This window comes from Chinchilla lanigera, unplaced genomic scaffold (assembly GCF_000276665.1).
Source record: "Chinchilla lanigera isolate Chin_1 unplaced genomic scaffold, ChiLan1.0 scaffold00089, whole genome shotgun sequence".
NCBI lineage: Eukaryota > Metazoa > Chordata > Mammalia > Rodentia > Chinchillidae > Chinchilla > Chinchilla lanigera.
The window spans coordinates 2,962,815-2,989,900 of record NW_004955490.1 but is presented as its reverse complement, the minus strand read 5'-3'; the positions used below and the strand labels follow the sequence as shown (position 1 = coordinate 2,989,900).

General features: G+C 42.4%; 1 protein-coding gene across 5 annotated transcripts in view; it reads right to left on the bottom strand.

The window, feature by feature from the left end:
* Amot (angiomotin) overlaps positions 1-24,002 on the bottom strand; it is a 76,643-nt gene extending 52,641 nt beyond the window's left edge. Inside the window, exons 1-4 of one of the 5 annotated variants that reach the window (XM_005404628.2) lie at positions 23,715-23,804; positions 15,758-15,823; positions 9,254-9,402; positions 6,468-7,401 (exon numbers count right to left, since the gene is read on the bottom strand). In XM_005404628.2, the coding sequence (XP_005404685.1) occupies positions 6,468-7,339 (872 nt within the window). In that variant the 5' untranslated portion in view covers positions 7,340-7,401; positions 9,254-9,402; positions 15,758-15,823; positions 23,715-23,804. Of the gene's footprint in view, positions 1-6,467; positions 7,402-9,253; positions 9,403-15,757; positions 15,824-23,714 lie in introns of all 5 variants that reach the window. The other 4 variants (XM_013504539.1, XM_013504540.1, XM_013504541.1 and 1 more) reach the window with 4 other exon arrangements.
* Between the last annotated feature and the right edge of the window lie 3,084 nt (positions 24,003-27,086).

The following is a 27,086-nucleotide window of genomic DNA, read 5'->3' as shown; positions in this document are numbered from 1 at the left end:
CCTGCCCTTGAGACCTGATATATTCATTTAAAGACACTAAATATACCAAATATACTTAGGAGGCTGAGACAGGAGGACTGGAAGTTCAAGGCCAGCCTGGCAACATTGTAAGACCCTATCTCAAAATAAAATAGTAAATAAATACAATGGCCAGGGATACAGAATCCAGTATTCTCCAGTACTATCAGAAGAAACCCTACGAAATAATAATTAATCATTGTAGTCACCAATGATTTAATGGTATTCTTTAGTAGTAACAATACCACACCTTGGAGGAGGTAATGGGCAACAGTATATCCTATTTCTGATGTACTGCATCATAAATGTAAGGACTGGAAAGGCCGTAACGAAACTGTCACTCAACACCATCATTCTACAAGAATTTAAAGCCCAGAGAAGGGAAGTGATTTGCTGAGTATCAGAGTGAGTTAATGCATTGATTTCTGTGCACTAATGTTCAGAACCCTAGACTAATGCTTATAGAAAGTTCCAGAAGGAGAACTCCAGTACTTTGTTGAATATGGTTCTTCCTTTGTTTTTTTTTTTTTTTTTCTAGTTACCAGGTACAAAATACTAATATCTGGGTATAAATAATTTGTACATAATGCCTATCAGCCAGTAAGAGAAACAGTCAGAGTATGTGAAAGGATCACTTTCTACTATCATCACTACCATATCAGGAAGAATATCTGTTGGTGCACACTGAAGACAAAAAGCTTGTTCATCCTCCTCTCAGCCCATGCCCAACTAACCCAACACTCAGTTCTCTCTGTGGGTACTTGTCCTACACTTGATATTTCTCAATGCAGGGAGGGAAGATGCCTAAGAGTATGGGAGTTAGATCCCAACAGGGAGAGTTTGGACATTTGTACTACTTACTATCTGTAACCTTTCAAATTACTTAACCTGCAAATGCCTGTTTCTTTCCTGAGGTTGCAAATGAATTGCAAAATGCTGGGGTCTTCACATTTTTAGCTCAATAACAATTACAGTCTCTTATCTATCTCCCAGTGAGACAGGATGACCTTGTTATCATGTTACTTATGGGATACCATTTGTGCTACTTTGTATAAATTTCATGGCGGAACTGGGACAAAGCCACCAGAAGCAATTAACTTTTAACTGGCATTCCAGATGCTAAAGCACATGACTCTCCCGACACTCCAGTTACCATTAGTATCCCTACCAAAGCTCCTTACTCTAATGGCTTTTTACAGCTACAAAATCATGCCAAACACTTGCTAATACAGACGTTACTTGTTTAACTAGGTTGTTAAATGAATTGGTCGCTAAATGAAGAATTGTATATAGTACGTACATTATAATATTCAGAACAAAGAAATGGTCAAAGGAAACTCCAACTTGATGAGTTTGCTTTTATTTGCATAACTCTTACATACACTACTGTAATGTATAACAGAACATAAAACTACAGTACTATACCATACAGTATAGTCAGCAAAAATTACAGTACTGTATAAATAAGGTATACTGTAAAAAAAAGACATTGGGACTCTATAACCAAGGTACACAGAGCTGTACAAAAAAATAAAGATGGGTTGTAAGTCTGTATGGTAGGTTGTAAGTCTGAACTGCACACCTCAGTCTTAAGTCTGAACAGTTGTTAAACAGCTAGATCGTTAAATGAGGAAAAATCATTACATTAAATTTCAGGATACTTCATAACCTAGATGATCACAAAAGCCCTCAAACCTGTTCAAACCCTGGATCTATCCCTCAGCCCTATGTACACCTCTGGTATATGCACATTCTTCTAAATTCATATGTATGTCTCTATATTATTACTGAATATAGTAAGAGAGCAAGCAAACTGCTTGGGCACAGAAGAATTGACATGACACATGTTATACCCAATCTTTCTTTCCAAAAGCCCAAAACACTCACTGCATCAAAAGCCTGTTTATAAACAAAAAACTGTTTATAAACTTATTTGGTAAAGAATTCCCATTTCCATTCTATGGGCCTTTGGTGTCCTCACAGATAAAATAGAGAATGCGCCTTCTTTCCTGTTTGAGTAAGAGCCATTATCATTCCTATGTGTCCCTAGAGGAAAAACATGTCTTCGTGTTTCCTGGAGATTTTATATTTCTTAGACAGAAGAGAGGGACTTAAACTTCATGTTTTCTAATCAAGCTTTCAAAATTTAAGGCAAAATATGACTACATTATATTTCATCCTCATTCCCAGGATTTGGAAGCCGAATGCCTACGAGGTGTTTTAAAGGTTGAACACTCAGTTCCAAACTGGGCTACCTCTTCACACCTCCCCTGGGCCCCATCAAGCAAACCAGGCCCTTCTCTAAAACAGAGTAGGCCATTGGCTTCCCTCCTGGCCTAGAGGCTCAAAGGCCTTTCCAGGCCCTGGATAGTACACAGCCTCCCAGGGGCCCCAGGAAGGAAAGGACTATAAAGCTCCCGGAAAGAGGTCTCCATAGTCAGATAAGCCCAAGATGAAGATAAACAGAAAAGAGGCAGCGGCCCCTCAGTTCCCCAGGCTGGCAAAGGAAACAGATCTCAGTGCATCATGTTGGAAAACCAAGGCAGTCAGTCACTGGCAGGTTTGCAAATAAGCAAACGCTTGGACAGTTGTGAAAGGAGAGAAAGCCCTCTAGCAAGGGAATTCCATCTGGACTCCGACATCCACCCACCTCGAAAAAGTATGACAGTGTTAGCACTGAGATGAAGTTGCCCCTGAGAAAAAGGAAAGATGGGTAGGGGAGAAATAGGGGCAATGACACGGGAAGCAAAACCACACTTAAAATTAAATAATAATAACAAGAGTGATGATAAGCAAAATAATAAAAGTAGCAGCCGTGTGGGCAGCACACTGTCCAGGTCCCTCTACTCCACAGGAGCCAGAATCATTCCCCACTGACACATTAATCAGGAACAACAAGCCACCCATGGACAACAGAGTCATACGATCCCATGGAAGACCTGGCCTGCTTTCCCTGCTACTTTCCTCCCTTCGTCCTACGCCTTCTGAAGACTACCTGCACCACTGGTGCTCTGCAGAAAAGGAGATAGCCTGGCCATTCATGCGGGACGGAGGTTACCGACTCAAATTTGGTCCTCCCCAAAGGCAGCAGGGTGGGGGAGCGTCTAGGGAGAGTCCCAAAGACAGCTTGTGAGGACACTAAGGGAAAGCCACTCTACCCAGCTGACACAGCACTTTCTATCCTACTACTTCCCATGACTGGGAGTCCCTACCCTGCCCAGCACCCCCGAACATGCATACCCACATGCACACACACATAAGCACATATGCACACACCTGCTCACAGATGCACAATCCTATCCATGCACACTTGCATCAGAGGAGGCGCCACCAACAGCTCAGAGCCCCGGCTATCCTCACCACTAGAACAGTTCCTCTTACAGGCTCTGGGATGGTGAATCTGTGAATCCTGGAGCTGGCTGTGAATTTCCGATGGTTCCTCTTTCACAAGCAGCTCTGCTGAACTACAGTGTCAGATCACCCTGAGATTCCACTCAACAAGAATTTCAAGAAATTTCAGAACTGGGCAAGATTTCAACAACTGAAAGGAGCTGGCTGCTTTATAAACAGAAATGATTCAATTTTTAAAAGCAGTTGATAAATGTATAAACCCCGGATGCAGAAAGGCTCAGCATTTAGAAAGACAGATTCAGAAATTTTAGAATTTTTCAGATGGCTTGGCCTTGTTTCCCATCTGGAGTTCTGGGCATTCAAGATATTTATTTTTTAAGTGGGGAGGAGAACACAGGGAAGATGAAGTAATCGAATAATTGTTTGTAACATTTTGCTCATTTTAACAGCAAATCTCCACCATTTCACTGTACCTCTAAAGGCAAACAAAGGTTGTTGTTGTTTTCCACATCAATATGTCCAAAAAGCTTGCTTTGCATCCTGATCTGTAATTTGTGGATTAAGAACTAAGAAGTTTGTCTTCCAATTGGTGTTAGCAGCAGTCACTTGAAAGGGTACTCACTAACCGTATAGCTAATTGCTTAAAGGAAATAAAAAGAAAAAAATGTGTCACCACCTAAAAGCAGTACACTTTGGCAAAGCTGTTCAACTACCTTCTCTTGCCAAGAAAGTGTCAATAGGTGCCACTCCCTCACACTGGGGCCTGCAAAAAGCTTAGGGTTAGAATTTGCCTAATGCACACCCAAACTTCTTCCTTTGATTTAGGACATATCAATCAAGCACATCACTGTATTCCTGTCCCACAGAGAAATAATATTTCGAGAAAACCCCTGTGTGAAAATGCTAGTGCTTGAGAGGGGCTGCAGATTGGGGTCATGGCCAGTAATAGAGCATTGATTGGCATGCTTAAGGGTTTAAGGTCCGTATCCAGAACCAGAGAGAGACAGGGAGACAGAGAGGGACAGACACACAGACAGAGAAAAAAAAGAAAATGGAAAAAAAAATGGAAGGGAGGGAGGGAAAAAGGGAGGGAGGGCAAGTCAGTGTAGGCTCTGTTGCAGAAAAAGGGTGACATCCACAAATAATTTCCGAGGGAGGAGAAAATATACGTATCTTCCTGTAAAATATATGCAACTGAATTTCTCTGGTGGTTTAATCAGTATGGGAAGGGAAAAAAAACCTCTTTGTCTCTTTATTATTTATTTAGGCAGATCAAAGGGCTTTTCCATCCAGCTTCAAACACTGTGGGAGTCATTTCAGATCACAAACAATACTGCTGAATGAGTTCTGAAAATAGCTTTCCTGGGAAGGCGTGCCATGTGCTGAGCCGGGCTTTGCCTTCTGCTCCACACCCCAGACAATACACTCCCTTCCCACAAGGCAGAAGCCATCAGCCCGTCCACATAAGCGAGGGAGTCCCACAAACTCTTCCATACTGATAGGAAAAGCAAAACAACCCTCCCCCAGGCTTCATTGACATTTTGCTGGCTTGAATGGGTTTCCACTAAGCTTTGATGTCCAACAGAGCAGCCCTTCCTCAGGTCTTCATTGGGCAGATGGGAACCTGCTTCTTACTCTAGTTTAAAACTGAATGGCCCTGTGCTTACCCTCATTTCCTGTTCTAAGACACATATCAGCACTTAAGCTCTGGTCCTTTGAAAGCTTCAGAAGAGGCTGAAAAGAGTTAGGAAACCAATGGGGGGGGGTAAGGGAGAAAAATCCTAAAGCCGCAAAAGTTAGGGATGGAGCTCAAGTCAATGTCTTGTTAAAAAAAAAAAAAAACAAAAACAAAAACCAGTATTTGTAAGGCACAAACTGAAACACCAGGAAATGCCAGGTTCTTTTGTTTACCTCCACCCTACTCCACCCCTTGAGTGCCTTCTCTCCTAAGTCACCAGATCACCAGATCAACTAGAAGTGGTTCCTTCCCAAATGAGTGAGAAGAGGACAGGAAGGAAAGAGGTAGACTTCAAAGAGATCACAGACATAGTCTGTGGACTATCTGTGGAAGAAGGCTAGCCTAGGGGTAGGGACTTCAAATCCTGTGGTTACCCATCATTACCCATGGGCACAAAGCAGGAACCCCACCCGTAACTGCCATCATTGCTGCCCCTCGTTTCAAGCTTCCCTTATATATAGAGCTGAAATACTACTGATCAGCCACACAGCCAAAGACTAATAATTCAGACACTGAACAGAACCAAAGATTCGTAAGGTACGACGAATAGAGCAACAGGGCAAGAGGATTTGGAATAGTTAAGAGGTGTATTTAAGAAGAACTGAATATATGAAATGCAAGTCATGAGAATACTTTTCTTTGTGCATTTTGTCACCTAGACAAAACTTCTACATGATATGCTTACACATTGAGAAACACAACGGGCAACTAACAAACTCTCTGAAGAAGAAAGACAAAGCAGTCCAGACTTCATGAACTGCAAGAAAGTACAAGGTACTAAGTACAACACTGCAAATGTGCACATGTATGTAGTTCCCCCCAACATAATATCTGGCCTTTTGTGTAATGTCTAAGAGAATCACAGTAATTCAACAGAAAAAGCACAACTAACAAGAAACAGATTTGTTGGCAAGTATAAGTGATGAGAGTTTATGGAGGGGAATGCATGGAAGTGATAGGATGCGGCACACTAATTAAAGTCCAAGATAATTTGTTTCTGCTTCTCAGGGAAGGGCTTAATAACTCACAAGAAGAGGAAAATGGACCCTTCTTTCAAAACCCTAAGAGACAAAACAACAAATAGCTACTAAAATCAAGACTTTTATTCCTCTTCAGCCCCTTGGCAGTCTAGGCCAGGCCCATCCTATAAAGTCAAGGGACCATTAATACAGTGCTAATTATGGATGAAGAGGCTAGAGATTCAGGTTGACTGGCAATTTACTCATCCAGGAGGGAAAATGCATTGCAGAATTTGTAAAACCAAATACCTGCCCATTCCTTCCCTTAAGATTCTCAACATGTAGCAGAAGAGTACGGTTGGGGATGAGGTCAGGAAATGACAGAAAGGGAACGCTCTTACCTGGCCGCTCCATACTCAGGGGGATGCTGATACCTCATCAGTTGCCCCTCTGTTCTCCCTGGCTGGTTCAGGCGGTGCTCACTATAGAAGTGCCCTGGCTCTTGGGCCTTGCACACTACAGACTGGGGTGGTATGCCCTTGAAGGGATACTCTGGTGGGGGGCCTCGGTGTTCCATGCCCTTCAGGCTATGCTGGTTGGGAGGTGGCCCTTGGGCCTTGTAGAATTCACTGGAACTTGTGGGATTCTTGTAGAGGTCACTGGGTTGTGGTGGGGAGAGGGGAGCACTGGTAACAGGTGGATGGGCCTTAACTCCACTGGTGGCTAGTGACATTTGCATCAATCGTTCACTCAAGGAGCGGACATGCCCTTGTTTAAGGTCTCTGAGTCCTTCATCCTGGTGCATCTTCCCAGGATTGAGCCTCTGAACTGATGGGCGTCCTTCGGTCCTCATCTTCTGGTTGGTGACGCCAGTGACATAGAAGGCAGCTCCAACACTGGCATGCTGTTGGCCGCGAAAATATTGGGACTGGACTTTGGCTTCTTCATAGGTCGGAAGTTCTTCATTATTCTGCACTCGGGGAGACAGCTGCTTCTCCATCATGATGTTTTCTGATTGAATTTCCTGGCCCTGGGGCTCCTGGCGAGCAGCGTGTGCTACCAGCTGCTGGTGGTGGTCTTGGGGACTCAACACATCATTCTGAGGGCCTGGGTTCCCACTGCCAGTGGGGAAAGGAGGGCCATTCCCTGTGGCTTGCTGGTGGATGGCAAGGAGGTTGCGATTCTCACTAGGATTGCCATAGCGAAGCTGCTCTTGTAGCAGACGCTGCAATACTGTGGTCCCTCCACTCGGTTGTTCTTCAGAATTTCTCATCTCTATCGCTGGTGGTGCCTTGTGAAGAGAGAGAGAAATTGGGCACTTGGGCTGCCCTTGACCTGGGAAGGGGAAACAGGAAGCTTAACACCCAGTTGATGGATAAATCAGTCCTCTAAAGGGGGAAGAAAATGGATATTTGGGGGTAAGGATTCCATTGCAGAAACAAAGTAGAGAACTGAATCTAGAAATAACAGATCAATTGCTGGGATTCCTGGCTTTAGCACCAATATGATGAGGAATGTGGAGGCATAAGAGCTCTATTTCCTCTTCCACTTTTAGCATGAGTTATATGTTCAATCTTCACTTAATTCCTAACAGGACTGAGGAAATTTAGGGCAGTTAAGTAGAGTGATCAGAGTGGGCAATTTTCCAAGGTCCTTACTCACGTGGTTCATCTCTCTGTACTGTATGTAAATAAAAAAATCCCAGTCTTACAGCTGTGGAGGTAGGGGCCAGACAGTGGGGAGCATTACCCCATAGACAGCATTTGTAAAGCAATTTGGTGTGTGATGGGAGCTATAAAACGCTAAATAAGAACTAAAATAAATAAAAGGTGAAGAGAGCTTGGCCAGAAAGAAATGATCTTTAAGTTGATGCAAATCTTTTTTTCAGGTCTCATACAACTCTGAAATATATCTTTTTTTTTTTTTAAATCCTTTTTGGTATTGTTCATTTTGGAGGCTCTGGGGCTTAATCACAGAATGCCTTGGAATAAGTATTACTAACAAAGTTTCTCTTTCAGCTGTTCAGGGATATTCACTGAGATTTGTTATATTGTTGTTGTTGGGTTAAGAGGAGCTTAAAGGGGAAGTGCCTCTCCATTTGAAGTGAACATCTGACAATGTTTGCAAATCTTTCTGGAAAGGGTATGATAGCATAGTCCCACTACCACCACCAATTCTGCTAAGGATGTAATATGGGCTGGGGAAAACAGGTAACACAGCACAACTTAAGATTCAAATTCTAATATAATACTGGTTTATAGGGTAACCTAAACAAATGATTCCTCTTTTCTTGACTCTATTTTGTCATCTAAAAAAATGAGTGGTGGGTGTCACACACACCCTTCCCTCTTACTAGAGACTCGAAAATACATTGGAGAGAATCTTTCATATTAAGTACTCCAATTAAACTACTGTGAAAAATGAAACTTTTGCTCTAAAAAGCTGGTGTTACTGGTGAGAATGGACATAATGACACACAAAAAGTAACAATAAATGTCAACCTAACCGGCCTAAGGTTTACTAAATGAAAATCCTGGATTTCTGGCCCCCCGGGTCCTCACTTCTATATTAAGCAGCCTGCAATCTTTCTGGAAACATGAAACCCCTTCCTTAGTGGTACAGTGAATGACCAAGAATATGTGTGGCAGATGCAGATGGTCATCTTCTCTCCTTTTTCACTTCTTGATGATTATCACTACCTAGTTTCCAATTCTGGGCAGCAGTTTGGCCCCACAGCTAACCCTCCAAAAAATCTTTTAAAATCCCATTCATCGTACTCTTTAGGGACGTACACGCCAACCACCAAAAAGCCGAGTAACGTGCCCTCTAGTCTCCTCGCCCAGCCTCCCAGTGGCCCTCTGGGATTCCTGCATTTAAACTGTCAAAGTAGGATTTTCTCCTGGGCTTACAATCATAACATATAAATTGTTTGGTGCATGAAACTGGAGAAGACTACCAAACTACTTCTCGCAAAAAAAAAGAAGACAGGAATGTTTGTAGTTCAAGCGAAATCATTTCCAACCTCTTTCTACAAGGCGGGAAAATGCAGATATTGAGCTGCCCCAGACAGAGAAAAGTGTGCCACCCCCTCCCATGCCACACACACCCCACCCAGCACATACACACAGACACACGCACGCACGTGTGCACACACACACGTACACGCATACACACCAATAGTCCATACCTATTTCTGCTTTCTTTTAGGCTTAAAGCCTTGATCAGGATAGGGAACTCTTGCTTATGAGCAGCTCCAGAAACCGCAGTGGCAGATTCCCTCTCCCCTAACACTCAGGTTCAGGGTAAGCACCGCCAAGAGTCCAACCACTGGTCACTCTGAAATGTTCAGGAGGGGGAGGGAGGGAGAAATAAAAACGTTGTTTCTATATTGCCACCAACAGCCAGCAATTAACTGAACCACTCCTTCCAAGGGAATGACTTGTCCTCCCAAGCGGCCTGGCTTTTAAATGAATGGCAGAATCCATCTTCACTGCAACAGAAAAGAAACCTCACTCACTGTCTAGCAGCTGTGTTCAGGAGGTGATGCCAGTCTCCAGGTGATGCAAATGCTCAGGTCTGACACTGCAAAGAATTGCTCTATTCTAAGCTCACAGCCCTGGAAGGCCATCCTAGTTGGAATATTGGGTGATGAAAACAGCCATAACTGCTGTCATGCTAGGGTACAACCTTTACATTGCCATCAGTACTAGGGCAGGCGCATGAGGCTCACTGCCCTAACTTCCATCAGGGAAGGCAGTCGTCACAAGGTAGGTTGTGAGTCAAGTTCTTGATGTGACTGCCTTGGCCTCAGACGGGCAAAGTAAAACAAAACTTCTTGCAGCCAAGCCATTTACTATTTTTACATTGACTATTCCAGACATTTGCCAGCCTCATGCTAGGCACAGTGAGGAATACAAAGACACACAAAATATAGTTCTTGCCCTCATGGAGCTTACAGTCAGATTACCTGGTTGACGGCCCACCCATGCTTGCTGGCGTAGGAAAGCTGACCACTGTTCTCAACCCAGAACTACAGCCCTTCTCCAAAAACAAGATGCTCCTACTTGCTTTCTCAGCACTTCTCGTTCCTAAATTTCAGCAAAGGGAATCTACAAGACTCGTATAAGCTGGATGAGCAGCAAACGCCCCATAGATATGTATTTGAGATGGTCCTCATTTCTAAATTCTGCTTTAACCATTTAAAAAGCCCTCCAGGTCCAATCAAATGGTTACAAAACTTGGGAGTTTGTGTAGGTGAGATGCACATGAACCATTTCTGACCTAGCCATTCCTTATTCATCTCACAATAAAGGAAAAGCTTTAATTGGCACCAAAGTCTCCATCAGAGGAGCAAACATCTCTGTATTTTGGAGACATGCCCAAAATGCTCATGATTTCTTTTTAAAAAATCACAAAACCACACAGTGATGAATTTAACATGATTTCCTTACAATGTTGCCAAAGATAAAGTGAGCAGACATAGAATAAACAAACATGGAAATTTGTCTTTCCATCTTGTTTTGCCCCAATGTAAAATCGGGATCAAAGGCAAAGTCATTTTCAATCTGCTAAGTAATTATTTTAGGGTGTCTACCCCTAATTTCAAAGCAGCGGAACAACTCTTAATTGGAATCAAAGCAGGACTGTTAACAGAACTATGGTAAATAATCACCATGTTTCTATTGTCCGATTCTGAACAAAACATTTGTGTTTTTTTTTTCAGCTGAAACATCAGAAAACAGTGCAAATCTTTTCAACTTGAGCCCTTAGAGAGAAACCACTACACAGTTCTTTCCGAGAACTACTTAGACTCTTCCTCGTGCCGATTGTGATTTTCTTCTCGAGACAACTAGCTCCTCACTGAGAAATGTTTTCTGTCCAAAGTCTTACGCTCTTCCTTTAATTTTGTCCTCTTTTTCGTCCACATCCTTTTCAAAAACTAAATCACTTTACGTTAACCGGACACAGATTGTTCCCCCTCCCCCACTCCAGGCATTTTTGGTTTCTGTTTAACAGAGGAAAAGAAATCAGCACAAGACAGAAACATTGCAGAGTCCTCTCCAGGTCACTGCTTTTTTTCTTAAAGAACTTATGCTCCTGCATGTCACAAGTCACTTAAGTAGGAGAACACAACTCCGTTTACTTATTAGAGAAAAGAAAGGAAAAGATTCCTTGTCTCAGGCACAAGAACTAAAATGGTATGAATTTTGCAACTTGTGGTGCGCTCACAGCTTTAATCATGCAACTACAAGGGGTCTGACATCACCTTCAATTAATAAATAACCTTGTTTCTCCTGGACACGCAGACTGACCATCAGAGTATCCCACAGAAGAAGAAAGGATAGGTGTACTTCTGTCTTTAAAAGTGCAGTACGAATTTATATTCAGCTCTTCTCTAACAACAGGGAAGCAAAGCCAAGCTAAATTCTTATCCACTTGGCAGTCATTAGCCTCTCCCAGTATACCTGGCAGGATGAGCCAAAAACACATTAGTGAGAGACCAGATGTTTCCCAAGCTAAGTCCCTCAAAAATCAACATTACAAGGTACCCAGGACAAACCAAATTTCCAACCTTCAAACAAATTTTGCAATATGCCTGTAGGATCTCCTTTCTATCCTTTCTGCCACCTCCTCTTGCCATGCTTCCTCCACCCCTCAGGCCACCAACCAGGATGACAATAAGTCTAGAAAAACTGTTTCTGCATTAGATGTGGGTCAACTTGTTTCATACAGATTTACTCCCAGCTAAATGGAAAGGAGCCAGTTCAAAGTTTCCTTGTAACTGTGTCTATGTATTTGTGAACGTGAACACACACACATATGCACGCACATGCATGTGCATACACAGGCACATACATACACCCTCTCACAGAAAGTGAGAAGCCCCAGTGAATTCTCATGCCTCTTAGCCTGCAGACCCAAGTATCCTAGAATATGCCTTTCCTCACAATTTTTCAACCCAGAATACAAATTAACTTACTTAAGGAAGTGAAAAACAATATTCCTTTTGTGGGTTATCCCTAAACATTTGATGGATAACGGATAGGCAGTATAAAAGTCATGGTTAAGAGGCTTAGAGCCAGAGTGCTCAAGTACAAATCCTGCTCTGTGGCTTACTGACTTCAGACATGTCTCTTGGCCTCCTCAGTCTCAACTGTATCATCTGCAAAATAGAGACAATGGTACTCATACGTCATGGGGTAGCTATGAAGATTAACGCAGGTAATCCATATAAAGTGCTAAGCACAGAGCCTGGCACATAGTAAAGGCTCAATAAAAGTTAGCAATTGTTGTAAGTAAAACTTCTAAGTAGCTTTTCTTTAGAAGACTGTAGCAATGATATGAAGTAAAGTTGTTTGTTTTTTTTTTTTAAACCTTTATTTACAACTCAGTCTTTTGTGTAGAAGTCCTTAGACCATCAAAGGCCTGAACTGGAAAGACTCTTCGGAGATGATTTGGTGGTCCACTCCTTTCTTTCTATACGATGATGATGCCAAGCCTTAAAAGGGTTCAGAGTCAGCACCAGAATGCAGGTTTAATAACTTCTAGAGCAGGAGCCCTTCCTGTACAGTATATTATCTAGCATTATGAACCTGTACATAGAAGATGCCTAATAAGTACATGTTAAATTGAATTAATCCCACTTTTAAGAGAGTATAAATTGGCTTAAGGCTCCCACCAATTTTCCAGTTCTGTTGGAAGTAAAACACTAGTGGCAAGAGACTTTAAACAGGTATGAAGGAAGTGTTTAGCTATCAGTATGACAGAAGATCCTTGTAAAATCTCTCTTCTTTAGGCCAAAACATACAGGAAGATATGAAAGCAACACCAATTCTCACTGGTCAATGTTTCCAGGCCCCTATTCTAGGTCTCACAAATCCGTGATAACTGCTTGGCATTTGCTCTTACTTAACCGTGTCCTAGTTTAAGAAAAGACTTAAAGAGTTGGCCACAACGCTTTGCTCCTATCTCTACATTTGTCTAGATTGGGCTGCAAAATTACTTTAGGAAATAGAGCAAGGCCTTTGCATTTCCAAATCTTGCTGAGGGTCAGGGTCAGAGATATGTTTCTACAATGGTAACTCAAAGGCTTGGTTACTTTTGGTCCCAATTTTACATAACTATGCTCCTACACAGACAACTGGAGCATGTTAATAGGCTACAAAGGTGACTGACCTTAAAGCAGAAGCCAGCAGTGAAATACTGAGGAAGAGGGAGAAACCTGTTGCCAGTCCCCTTCCGTCCCCTGCCACACAAATTCATTCCAGAGGGCTAAACCACGCTATCATACCCTGTTTCCTACTGTGTCCGAAGATGTATAAGGAACCCACAAAATCAGATTGACCACAACATGAGAAACATTTAAGAATATACCCGAGAAATGTTTAAGAATAAACACTTAAGAAAAGGCACAGGAGCACATACCTGGTATCCCAGGACTCAGGAACGCTGAAAGACTGCAAGTTTCACACTAGCCTGGACTACACAGTAAAATCCTGTCTCAAAAAAAAAAAAAAAGACTATGCCTAGAAACTTCTTGCTTTACTACATTTGCCTTGACTCCAAAGTACAATCCCATTTTTATTCCTCACACTCTATTTTATAAGTCACATAAGCATAGCATGCAAATATTTATAAAAAAGAAAATAAATCACTTATAATCCCAACACCTCAATTCAAACATTGTTAACAGCATAGAATACTCCCTACACTTCCTCCTATATGTTTTTACAGAGCAATGAAAAAATGTACATATAATTTCAGCTCCTGCATTTATTTCACTTTATCATAAGTACTTTCTCCATATTGTGGCACTGACTCCCTAACAAACACTAATATCTGTGTAATAGTCCATAAAATGAATGCATCAAGATTCTCTCACCCAATCTCCAATTATTAAGACCTGGAAATGGCTTCCAATCTTGTGCTAGTCTAAATAATGTTACAAAAACCACATTGTGATTTAGCCTTTTTCAGTATTTTGGAGTGTTTCCTAATGATGGAATCCCAGAAGGGAAATTAATGGGTCAAGGAGTATGACTGTTTTTAGACAACCCACTAGAAAAATAAAACTAGCAAAAAGCCAAAGCTCCATGAAATCTCTCCCTCACTTAATGAAAAGCTCTCCTGCTTCCATTTCCCCACCAGGGCAGAGTTAGGCTCCAGGGAGAGAGAGGCCAAGAGAAGCAGTGCAGTATCCTAGTAGCTTACGAAATGGCAGAATGGAATGCGGGCTCCCCTGTGAATCCAGCTTGCATGCACTTGCCCCAAATTGCCATTTGGCCAAGAAGCTAATTAGTAAAAGCATCAGGTGGGTGAAAGGAGGTTCACAGCCTGTAATGGCTTCTATCATCTTTCATTTTTGCCCTTGGACAAATTTGAGAGTCATCTTGAAGACATTCAGGTCTAGTGATCCCATCTGCTACACTGAGAATTTAGCTTGTTTTCAGATCTTACTCTTCCACATATGCCACAAGGCATTTTGCTATATAGAACTAAACATGCATGATCAATGAGCTTGTGTGATGTGTGTACCTTTATTCACAGCCTCAGTTAAGGTGACACTTTTAAGGTCAGCCCTTTTCGATATTATATAACTAAGTGGCACCTGTCTTAAATGGTTGATGTGTTATCGACAGATTTATTTGCAGACTCAATCATAAAAGTCATCCAGTCTGGGGAGAAGGCGAGGCGGCAAACCAGAGGTGCCTCTGGCTTAGTGAGAACGGCCATGACAGGCACTTGTTTCCCTTGCTTCTTTGCCAGAACTCTCAGAAAAGGGAAGTTCTGCTTTTTACTACTCAACCCCCCTTGCCCCAACTATGTTCAATATGGAAAATGAATTCCCTCTTTTTCTGGACTCCTTTATTCTCTCTACTATTGCACTGATCACAGCATATTTTCTACAGGCCATTTAGTGAGCACTTACTGTGGAAAGACACTGTGCTGAGTGGCAAAAAAAGAAAAGAGAAAAGATAGGGGGAAAAAAATCAAGCAAACAGAGTCCAGTCCGCCATTAGCTCCCAGGCAAGCAGAGGTGGCACAAAACAATGAAGAAACAGAGCTCTGAGCCCCTAGCTCTGGTACAGAGGACTCCGAACTCTCCAAAAAAGCTTCCTGGAGGGGGAAAAACCTCTGGGCTTAGTAGAAAACGTGGAATTTGGTGACCAACTTGATGTTAAAGACAGGCTGAGATATATCTTTGACAGTCATTATCATATTGGAGACAACTACGGTTCTAAGAGGAGGCTGGAAAAAATGATCATTCAAGGATCAGGCACTTTCCAAATGTGCTGGAGAGAGAAATTCCTTCATTTATCCTATAGCTTTTCTCTCCATTCACCTTCAATATAGACCCTGGACTAGTGCATTACTTCAGAGACAGAAGGCCCTAGCTGCAGTGCAAAGAGAAAAAAATGTAATTCTCACTAGTCATGCTTCTAAGTGCTCAGGCAGGAATCACAGTAATGGGTTGAGCCAGAAATGGAAGTAGAAATTACTAGACTGCCAGACTGTACAGGCCACAGGCTGCCTGTGTGATTTTTCAGTATCTGTCCCAATACCTAAAACATTAACTGATGCATACAGTATGCTTAATAATTGCATGTTGAGTCAATAACAAATCCCCCAAAATTTTGCTAAAGGCAGCTTCAAAAGAGAAGGAATGAAACACATGGAATAACAATATTACCTTTAGTTTCTCAGCCTTCCTTCTAAGGAGCCAAAAGCCCCTTCCCTCCTGTTCTTCTCAGCAGCTCTGTGCAGAAATAAAGGCACATGTGATTAATTCCATTTAAGAACTGGAGAAGCTCAAGTCTGGAATAGATAGCTAACATTAACTAATTTCACCAGAGATTCACTGTCATTCATTGGTAGGGCCAGGATGAGAAATTAGGTCTTGTAACTCTCTGGCCTGTCCTGTTATAAGACAAAACCCTCCACAGATTGCCTCTCTGGTTTCTAAGAGGCCAGTTCACAAGAGAAATTCATTCCAAAAGCAACCTCCCTCGGCATTCCTACAGGATCTTGAGCAAGTGAGTGTGCTGCACCTAGAAAAAAAATCTAAGACATTTCCCAGGCCAGCTTTGGGGTGGATAAATATAATTCCCAGGGGTACTCTGGTAACATAATTGAACACTTCTTATTTTGCTGTACCCCTTTCTTAGGGAGCCCCATCTACCTATAGCCTGAGTTTTGTTTCTGACTGGGGCTCAGATGCTGCCTGCAGGTGTGGCATCCAGCAGGTGCATGGACAGGCGCCAACATTTCATATCTTCATGCCAAAGGGCTTGAGTCACCCTCCCAAGGCAGAAGCAGCTCCTCCTCCTCCTGCTGCTGATTTTGGAGCACCTGCAGCCTGGCTTGACTGAGTCGCAACTGCAAAACTGAATGGAGATCCTGCCTTCCCAAGCACCACGGCAAGATCAGTGAAGCCACAAATCATACAACCAGCCAACTTGCCCACTAGCAGAAACCAGTGTAAGCACATACCATGAGAATAGCATCAGGGAACACAGGTACTGAATGACCATCCTGTATAAGTTATGGAACAAAGGAAGACCACTAGCAGACCATATTATATAATGCACTGAAGAGCATCTACTCTGTTGCAAATGACCCTGAAACCTCAGGAGCTATTACTCATCCCCTCTAAAAATGGTGTAGAGTAGAAAGAATCTGCTAGGAATCCTGTGATCTTATTTGCACTGTAATCCCTCTTCTTCAGGCTACCAAGGAAGAAGTGCATAGCTTGATCACAAAAAGCACCAGGTCAGAAAACTCATCACATGCCCCTACCAGACTGAGGAGCACAGAATGCTCGAGGGGGTAGAGAGGGTCATCAGTATTTTTCTTAGCTCCAAAAGACATTTGCTTTTAAAAAACAATCTACCATTCCCAGGCCCACTTTCTCCCACTACCCCCCCCACACACACACAGCAAAGAGAAAGTAATTGCAGAAGGAAAAAAAAATCAAATATTACCTTAATGAAATGGTTTATTATGATTAGTGGTATTTCTCCAATTCTCACAGGAAACAAAAATTTAATATACCTTGGTTTATAGACCATGGTTCGTAAAGTAAAACTGGCTACTAAACTAACATGTGATCACTGTATATAGGTGGGGTAAAGAAAAGATCTGAACTAAAAAATTAAAATATATTAAAGAGGAAATTAGATTACTTCAAAATAGGCAATCTAAACAATTTTCCCCATCTGTAATTTTTATCTTAGTTTGCCATCACATGAAAAAATGTCACTAATTCAATGTAAATCTATGCCCCTTGAAAAGGATCAAAATGAGTAAAGGATTCACTAATTAGCTTCCTAATGGGGAAGGTTTTAATTGAGCTATTCTATAACAACCTTCATCAAAGTTTCCAGGGCAACTTCATAAAAGGATGTCAAACCTGGCCCACATTCTTATCCCCTTAAAAATAATTCTCAATACACAGAAACACAGAAAGCTGATTTCTTTTCAATACTGTTAACACTCAGGCCACTACATTTTCTGATGTCAGCAATCCCCTTCCCACAAATATTCCAAGTATGCACCACCGTCATTCTCCTTTCAATTATGTGGTTTCTCTGCTCCTTTACTGATTGAGTCCAGGCCTCTTGGATAATGAGAAGCATGTGCAGGGAAAATATGCTCTTAAAAACATATACATCAGTTTCATCTGCATTATAAAGGGGGAGAGTGGACCATTTGTCCATATCAAAGGATCAAAATGTAAAGTTTGCTATGAGATATTATAGGGGGAAAAAAAGATCAGCATCAATGCCCTAAGGAGAGGGCAGTTATTGTGATCTGAAGCAACACCAGTAAAAATAAAGAAGCCCGCCCCCCCCCCCCGGCAAAAATTCACCCTTTTTAGTTTGGCAACATTTATATTTAATGTTATCTTAATGTTGCCTTGGGGGGTATTTAAGTTCTGACATACACATGGAAATAAGCCACGAATTGTACAGCAAGCATAAATATTCCATCATTAATAAAAACCAGCTGTGAAAAAACACTACAATGGCCGCGTTTCAGTTACTGGCTATCATCAGTATTTGTCAGAGGCAAATATTACTCAAAACTTTCTCCGTTAAAACATACACAGAAGTTTGTTTTACTCTTTAACATTTTGAAGGAGCTTTGAAGATCTCACTGATCACCGCCTCGCTATAGTGCATTCCAGCTAATGTCTCTTTTTGAAGCTATTTTTCGTCACTCTGGCTGTCACTAAAGTCTCCTTACTTGCACCTCAAGTTACCACCGAGTATGAAAATGTTTAATTGTTTTTCAAAAAGCTGAGAGGGTCAATAATACGAACCTGGGGCCAATCTTAATTATAGGCAGTAAGGCAGTGGAGTACCAAAGGGCACTGAATGTTACAAGAGAGCAAAGCTCATTAAAAGTGAACACCTGCTTGCGACCCTGTAATAAGCCCGCTCCGCCATCATGCAAACACCTTTCATCCAATGACCTCAAAGCATATGCCCAATATGAAGCATGCCTAAACACCTCTGTGAAGTATTAATATCCTTGCTTCCCAGAAGGGTAACTGGAGCTTAGAGCAGCTAATTCATGTACCCTTGATCACATGGCAAGTCAGAAAGGGACTGGGCAGAGAAATCCAGATCCTGGCTTCAAGTCACATAGGTTAATGCCATTTCATGGAGCTGGGACAATAATGAAAGTGACTTCACAAATATCTAGGCAAGCCTGCTGCATTTTGAAAAGTATATTTTTTCAAGAATTATCTGAGGCTATATTAACAAATAAATCTATTTGTACTTTTCCATAAACACTTATTACAAAAAAAATATTCCTCTACTTCACTTGGCACTTCATAAATAGCAAGGATCATACCTCAGCCAGCCTGGGCTCCATAGTGATTTCAAGGCCAGCCTGAACTGTATAGAGAGACCCTGGCTCAAAAAACAAATGTATCTTACTTTTCTATTCTGGATAGAGAAATTATTTAATTTATGATAAACCACTGGTTACCAAGAATGAATCCATCACAAATTGGAGCTCCCATGTACGCTATTCGTTGTTCTCAAAGGAAAATTAAAAGTCCATGGAACTAAACTTTCACTATACCCTGCAGACCTCAGAGGAAGATCCCACTGTGTGGGGGACACGATACTGTACATACGTGTCTTTTCTTTGTCTATAATCCTTAATTTCTTTACAGTTTTTCACTCTTATTTAAACATATTAGTTTTTATAGTGCATGTTTGTAATACAGAATACTGAAGTTTGCTTCTGGGAACTGATACAAGCATATAACCTATCTTTTTACCCACTCTCCCTTCCCACCTGATCTCCTTCCCATAATTTAAGCACATTATTTTCAAAGCTATAAAACGAGCATATCCGTGCGTTCCCACTTCTCCTTTTTCCTTTTGGAGTTTTCACACTCTACCTAAAGTTGTGTTGTCTTGATGAGATATCACGATATAGTGATTTAAGAATCACTGTCAATGATAGAGACAAAGTAAACAGTGGACTCCTACTTTGTTTTTCTTTTGTTTTGTTGTTTCAAATGAATGCGGGAGAGTAAAAGGAGGTCAAAAGAATAGAATTAGCAGCCTTGCTAGGTATATAAACAACCCTACCACACAAAGTGTCTAGGAATTACTTACTAAATAGTCTCTGCTGGCATTCAAGAAACAAATAGGTTCCTGCATATTCACTGATCCCGATTCTGTTTCTCCCCACAGGTTTACAAAACTATGTCTTAAGTGAGCTCTAATTTAAAGACAGCATCCTATATTCCTATGGCCTTAGCTATGTAAAATGCATGTGAGTACAGTAACAAAGATTTAAAAAGAACTGAGAAAAATGAAAGTAGGTGATCTGCTAGGATGATGGAATTCTTGATAAAAGTTTTGGACAGGGCCTTAGGGTTTAATTGCATGTTGTTAAAATATAAAACACAATGCATTTATACTGATACATCCTTACGAGCTCTTTTGTTTTTAACAGGATAACTAAGTGTATTTCTAAAAACTGACGCAATTCATTCTAATAGCAATCATTAACGTTCACACCAGATATTGAAACCTAGAGTGAGAATTATAAGCTTTTAAGAGCTGGTTCTCAAAATCATGCTGTTGGACCTCTACAATTCACAATGGAGAAAACTTGCCAAGGGTGGTAAACCAGGTTAGAACTTAATCTAGAGCCTAGGTCTCTCTTACCAATAGGTTCACTAGGAACGCTTACCATAGATTCTTAGATTGAATGGGCATCAGTTGCCATGATTTACTAGAAACAATTTTCTGAATCATTGGGTTAGTCAAATACAATAACTGGAAGTAAAATCTTTCACTTAAATCAGGTGGGTAGTCCCATCTTTAGACTTATTTAAAACCCATGCAGTCTGATCTAATCCAGAAGGCAGTGCTAGCCCCCTTCTACAGGCATTTGTGGGCCACGGCTACTGTGGCTAGTGTTATTGCAAGCTACAATAATTTAGATAATTAACTCCATCTCACATAACAAACAGACTTCAAAAACCAAATAACAACCTCTTTTAATTCAAGTAGCAATCAGTACAACAAATTCTAATATATTCCTTTATGCAATAAGTATGTTCCTGTCAAGGCCTCGTTATAGTGATTTTTTATATATCACATCATAGGTTAAAGTCACTAACTAGGAAAGCAAGCTATTTCGTTCAAAGTAACCTGTGATGGATCCTTATATAAAGTAAACCACCTCTTATTTTCTTTCTCTTTTTTTTCTTCAGATTGTGTGTGTGTGTGTGTGTGTGTGTGTGTGTGTGTGTGTACGTATAAGGGGCAACTTTCCTCCTTTCTCTGGGTTAAAAAGGGTCAGAAGCCCACCATGGAGGAGAGTGATGAAGTACGGCCAGACTGTTTAATGCCCCCCTTAGCCCCTGGAACCAAATTCTAACCTTTGACTTGAGGGTGGAACACTAGATTTTGGACCAAAGTCCACAAAAGGCAGCAAGAAATGAAAAGTAAGTAAGACTAAAGACAACACATCATAGTAAAACACCAACAAAAATTCCTGGGGACAGGAAATCAATGGATCACAGTTCTAAACAAATTGGTTTAGTCCCCAGCTAATTAACTTGTTAAGCAGATCTCTAAACTCACCAAATCCACGGGAGAAAGAGGTGATGTAATAAGAGATTTGGAAACATTTACCCATTTATCCTCCTAAAAGGCTCAGCCACGACCACACACACCTCTCTCCACCCCTTTCAGTGGGTTTTAGCTGGGCTTAATGGGCGCAAAGGACAATTTCTGCCAGACGGCCCCTAAGAATAGACTGTTCTCATGCATTCCAAATGCTCAGTCTCCATGGAGGAGGCTACCTGGTCACAAGCATTTCCCAAGAGGGGATATATCCTTAACTCTTCTTCCTTGGTAACCCCCCCCACACACCGTGTTGCCCCAAACAAAACAAAACAACTTCTAACCACCCTGAGAACTTGGGACACTTTTCTGGGGTAAAGGAAAAGAAAAGTTAAGAGGAGGGCAGGAGAGTGTGAGAAACTCCTCTTATCTCCAAATGGAAAAAAAGGCCTTAAAAAACTGGATCAAAGGAAGAAAGAGGGCTGGGGGTGAAGGCCTGCTTAATTACAAAGACACCCTTTTAAAGAAGGCGCAGGCCCTGGGAGCGGGCTGTTAGGAGAGGCCCAGAAGCAGATGTACCCACTTAGGATTCTGACACTCAACGGGACCTCAAAGTCAGAGCATCCATCCCTCTGCCTTCCCATTAGAAGATTCTTTATGCATTCTGGAAAGAGTCGGCTTCGTTCTTTATAGGACTTCAGAAAAAACAACTCCGCAAAATGCCTTAGTTACGCATCAGTCTAATAATGCAACTTCATACATCAGAAATGAGGTTTTACTAGCCCAAACAACACTGAATATGAATTTTTAAAATTCCCTTTCTAAAATGTTTCAATAGGTAAGCAGATCCACAAAGGTCACATAAAAGTTGCTCTACATACAAATGTGGTCACAGGCTTACTTCACACCTAGATTATGAAGTCAGAAAAAAATGTACTTTCAATTTTACAGAGCCACAACCTTTTCCAAAGAGAGAAGTAGCTTAAAATGAAGTGTGATGCAGCACCAGAAAGTGTCTGTAAATGACACCGGATAAACCCATACAGAATTGCTGGAACCTAAGTTATCATCTGTAAATAGATGCAACTACTCTACAACCACCTGGCTATTAAAATGTCCCAGGCCAGTTATAAAATGTAGTTTGGTCAGGCCAGCTTTTTCCCTCCCAGCTGATCTGAAACATGATAGCCTTTAAAACTGTCGCCATGTAAAGTGGCTTCTCTACCTTCCTGCTTACCTTTATGCCATTAAAATCAAACAAAGAAATTATTTTAAACTAGAAGTAAATAATTTGCTTCCATCTAAGTAAGGAGTTGGCCTCTCACAGTAACAGGTCTTTGAACATTACCATTCTTATAAGTTTGATGTGCTTGTCCAACTGAGGATAGGTAGGAGATGGGTGAAAATTTATCCCATGTCCAAAATAGCATTTCAGGCTATTCTTAGCTACTGAGGGTACTGGAAGGTCTAACTGAGGAGGCTTCACAAAAGCTGGCCTGAGAAAGAACTTTCACAAAGCCTTGCTCAAGGAGACTTAAATACACTTAGTCCTTCATCACTGAAGATTAGGGTGACTAATAATCTTTCCCACTGAATGGGAGAAGGTCATACTCTTAAGTTTTAAACTGCCTCCCAACATCTACTCTTCATGGCCAGGAGAGAGGAGAACCAGACTGAACATCTCAAGTTGTCCAAAAATTCTTGCTACAACATGTATTGTAAATTGAAAATACTCTTTTCTCAAACTTTCCCTTTCCTCTCTCATTAATTTGTATTCAACTATCCCTTCGCAAATTATTAGTATAATATTATTAGTAGCAATTTACCAGGGATTGCTCACAGTCTATAAAGACCGTCATTTTCCCTCCCATATTTCCTTCTCTTCCGTTTCAGATATCCATAAGATCCATCTTACTGTTCAAGCAGCAACTTACAACAGCACAGTCTCGGACCCTCTAAACACCTGCCTGATCCACCAAAATACTTGTGTCCTGGATCTTATAAAGCAGCTGTGGGCATCCCCCCTCCTCACTACCACCACCATCACACTAGCAAAGAACAGTGTTGTGTTGTAGATTACTCCCAGATTTTAAAATTTGAAGAATTCATACATGGCCCCAGGGTCAGGGAGGGTGATCCTCCCAAGCACTTAGGAGAAAGCCATCTAGTTATCTAAGATAAGCGGGAGCTTTCGTGGTTGCTAAAGGTAAAACTCAGCTTGCCTCAGGTCTTTAGTTGCTCACGTGATTAATTACATACACCTAGAGACCTACAAGGACCCCAGGAATCAAGGTGAAAGTACCATCAAGTAGTGCTACCCTCTAGCATCTCCTCTCTGAAGTAGGAAGAGAGGGGTGCAGACTCTTTAACTAATTTAACTGGCTGCACATCCCAGAAAACTCATGACCAGCAGCTGCAGAAAGTACAACACACGGTCATCCCCACACACATGTACACCGACTCACGCCGCGGGCGCAACCAAGTTCATGCCACCATAGATTACTGCCCAGGTTCCCCCACGAAAAGTAACCACGCGTCTCCTACCCCTGAAGGCAACGAAGACAAGGTGACGACTCTGCTTGCTCAAGTGGCTTTGGTCCCGGGCCAGCGGCCAGGGATGGGCAGGGGAAAGCCCCAATTCCTGGCTGCTCCCTCTCGCTGCTCCGTCCGGGATCTCCTTGGTGGCAGTGGACAGACAGGATACCGGGCCAGAGGGTGGAGCAGTGGACGGTGGGAGGCGAGACAGACTGGAGGTGGTGGTAGTGTGGGGGAGGCGGGGAGAAGTGAGGGAAGAGGAGGCGAAAGGAAAGGGAACGGAGATGGAGGAGTAATTCAGGGGTCTACCGGTTTAGGCAGCCTGAAAGCTCCTCGGAGGGAAGGGGCGTGACTGCGATGAAGGCAGCTCTGGGGCTAAGGATGGGAGGCAGAGGACGGGGAGGAATGGGTGGCTTTTCTTCTGGCAGTGAGCGGCTAGGACCGCCCAGGAGCGGGGCGGGGAGGGGGTGGACTCTGAGGGAGGCGGAGCAGAGGGCGGGGACAGAAGGGCGGGAGCCGGCCCGGACTCGGGGTGGGGGTGGGGGTGGGGGTGGGGGTGAGGAGCGGGCCCCGCGAGTGGCGGGGCCTGGGACAGGGAAGTTTCAAACAATTGAACGGCGGGGTCCTGGAGCGCGGCAAAAGTGGGGGACCCTCGCTGTTGTCCTCCCACCAGCGGAGCACGACTTGGTTGGGGTAGCCCCGCGAGTCTACCCAGGGACTGCTCTGGAGGAAGGAAAGTGCTTTGCAAAGACTACAATAATAACCTATGGCAACAGCGCAGCAGAGCCGCGTGGGAGAGCCACTGCAGCTCCCCGCCCCGCAGCGGGAGGAAGAAAAACAAATAATAGAAATGCTGAAAAGCAGCTTCTACCAAAGCCTAGTTAAAGTAATTCAGGAAGGAGCAGCGTTCCTTCGTTTTCCTTCCCCTCCTGCTTCCTATTACCAGCAGGCTCCCACCCAGGCCACAGCTCTTAGGAGACACCCTCCGTTTTTCCTTCGCTCCCCCTGACCTCCCCCTTCTTCCCTCTTCTCCCTCCCCGTTCCCCGCCTGCCCCAGGCCCGGGCGCGGGAGGCCTGGAAAGTCGTGGGAGGGGCTTTGAGGATTCCCCGCCTCTTGGGCAGACGGCGAGCTCAGGCCTAGAAGGGGAGGACCTTGAAGTGTGACTCCCACCCGCCCACCATTCTTTTACAGCTATTCCTTGGCCAGTCCTGGCCTGGGATTCGCGTATGATTGGTCCCCCGAGCCGCCAATCCAATCCTTTTGTCCCACCCGCTCTCAAAATTAATAAAGCTAAACAAGAGGCTATTGTCTACCTCTCCGTTCTCCCCCAGCGACTGCTGAGAATAGAAAGATGAGATGCTTGATTTCTCAGTCTCGTAAAAGAATGCGACAGTGTGTCGACTGACTCGGTACACCTTTATGTTTATTGCACTGTCCAGCCCTCTGGGAATAGGAAATATTTCCTTCTTACTTCATTAAACCAGGAAGGAAAAGTACGTGAAGTGTCAATGTAGCACTCAGATTTCTTGGCTGCGAAAAAATGGTATTGGTTAAGAACCCTCAGGGTTAAGTACAAGAGCATCCTGCAAAACAGAAAATCTACCATTCTACATTTGGGAAAACGACAGCACAAAGAAACAGTATAGGGCTAGCAAAATAACATGGAATTTGGAACCAAAGGAAGAATTCATTGTGGGCTCTGGCACTTATTAGCTAGTTGTGTGACTTTTAAGTGGCTTAACTTCTGAGCTTTAATTTTCCTATCTGTAAATAAATGCTATTAAGACATGCCCTATTAACTTAATGGCACTGGGGTGAAAATAAAATGAAATGTATGTGAGACTCTGTAAACCACAAAGCACTCCACACATGTATGTGTTTCTACTTGTGTATGGCACATGGCGGGCAGTCTCACAAGTGTTTGAGAATCAAATAGTCTGCTTGTCTGTTTTAAGCATTTACATCCAAGGCTGTGTAGCTTTTGTGGCTTTATTTTAAAAAGTCAACTCTTCTTACAATTTTCAGAGTGGATGTGCAGTTGGTTCCCTTCAATTAGAATCATAAATTGCCCCTTTTCTAACCAGGGTGTGTGAGATTTCTTTTTTAAACAGTTCTGTAGTTGCGCCTTGACCTAAATCTATTGTGGTGCGGGTACTTAAAGAGGAAATCATGCTGTGTATCTCCGATTTGAACTTGAGAAAACAAATATGAGGAAACATTTACCATGGAAACCACCATTCTCCACAGATCCATATTTCCTAGAAAATGTTTCAAGTAGGAAGCAAGCCTAAATGTAAATACCTTGACAACACAAAGCTATTAGAGTAAACTCATGCCAATGAAGGACGAACATCTAATTCAAGTGTGTCTGTTGGGAGCCTTCTGAGAGGTGGTGGGTCAAGGCATGCTAAAGAAAGTACGCTCAAAGGAAACACAAGCTCACTGGGAGCAGGGTCTCAGAATATTCCTGTGGATGCAGAAAAAGTAGTGGGCAGACGACATGCTCTGCTAGGAGTCGCTGATTCAGAAGCAGGAACATCAGCAAAATGAATTCTTGGTATAATTCCTTTTATGTGTGAAGTGAGGTAAAATGGGTGCTTTCTTCATGAGGATGGTGAGTTGTTGACTATTTGAGACATGGAGATACCTGGTTTGTGAGACAAGATTATTCCAGTCTTGTGGAGGTGGGACTAGAGAGTTAGAGTGGCTCTAGAGAACTACTACTGACCACAATGGCAGCAGGGTCCTTGCTAAACTCTAGAGTGCTGTTAAAATGAAAAAAGACAAACATGCACACGATAAAATTAAAGTAAAACCATACTGAAAGGGTATAGTGTCAAGTTCTTCTCTACCACCCTGCTTTTCTTCCTGTTCCTTACAGGTGGGACCAACAGTGGCAGTAGACCTTGCATTTTTTTACTCATCAATGTGTCTTAAATACCCTTCTGTCTCAGGATAGCTACCTTTATGTGATAGCTCAGTATCTCATTGCAAAAGAAGTGCAAAACTTATTTTACTCATTCCCCGATTAAGAAGGGATTTAGGCCATTCTCTATCTTGTGCCTCTGCAGAAGATACTGCAAAAGGAAATCATGTTAGGAAAGGCCTGGTGGCTTCATAATATTTCTAACCCCACCTTGAAGCTGCCCTCTTCCAACTTGTCTTCCCACAGCTATTGCAAACCTCTAAAACATAGCTCTTTCAATACCCCTTCTCAAACACTGCCTTGGGCATGACTATTTTTCAAATTTGAATTTTGATGGAGTAGAGTTAACAGAGCTCTAAAGGGTGAATGAGCCCATGTGTGAGTCACTTCTTAATCTGTGCTAAACAAGTTTCCCGGTACCTCTGCTTTACCAAGGTCTTCCAAACTTCTTAGG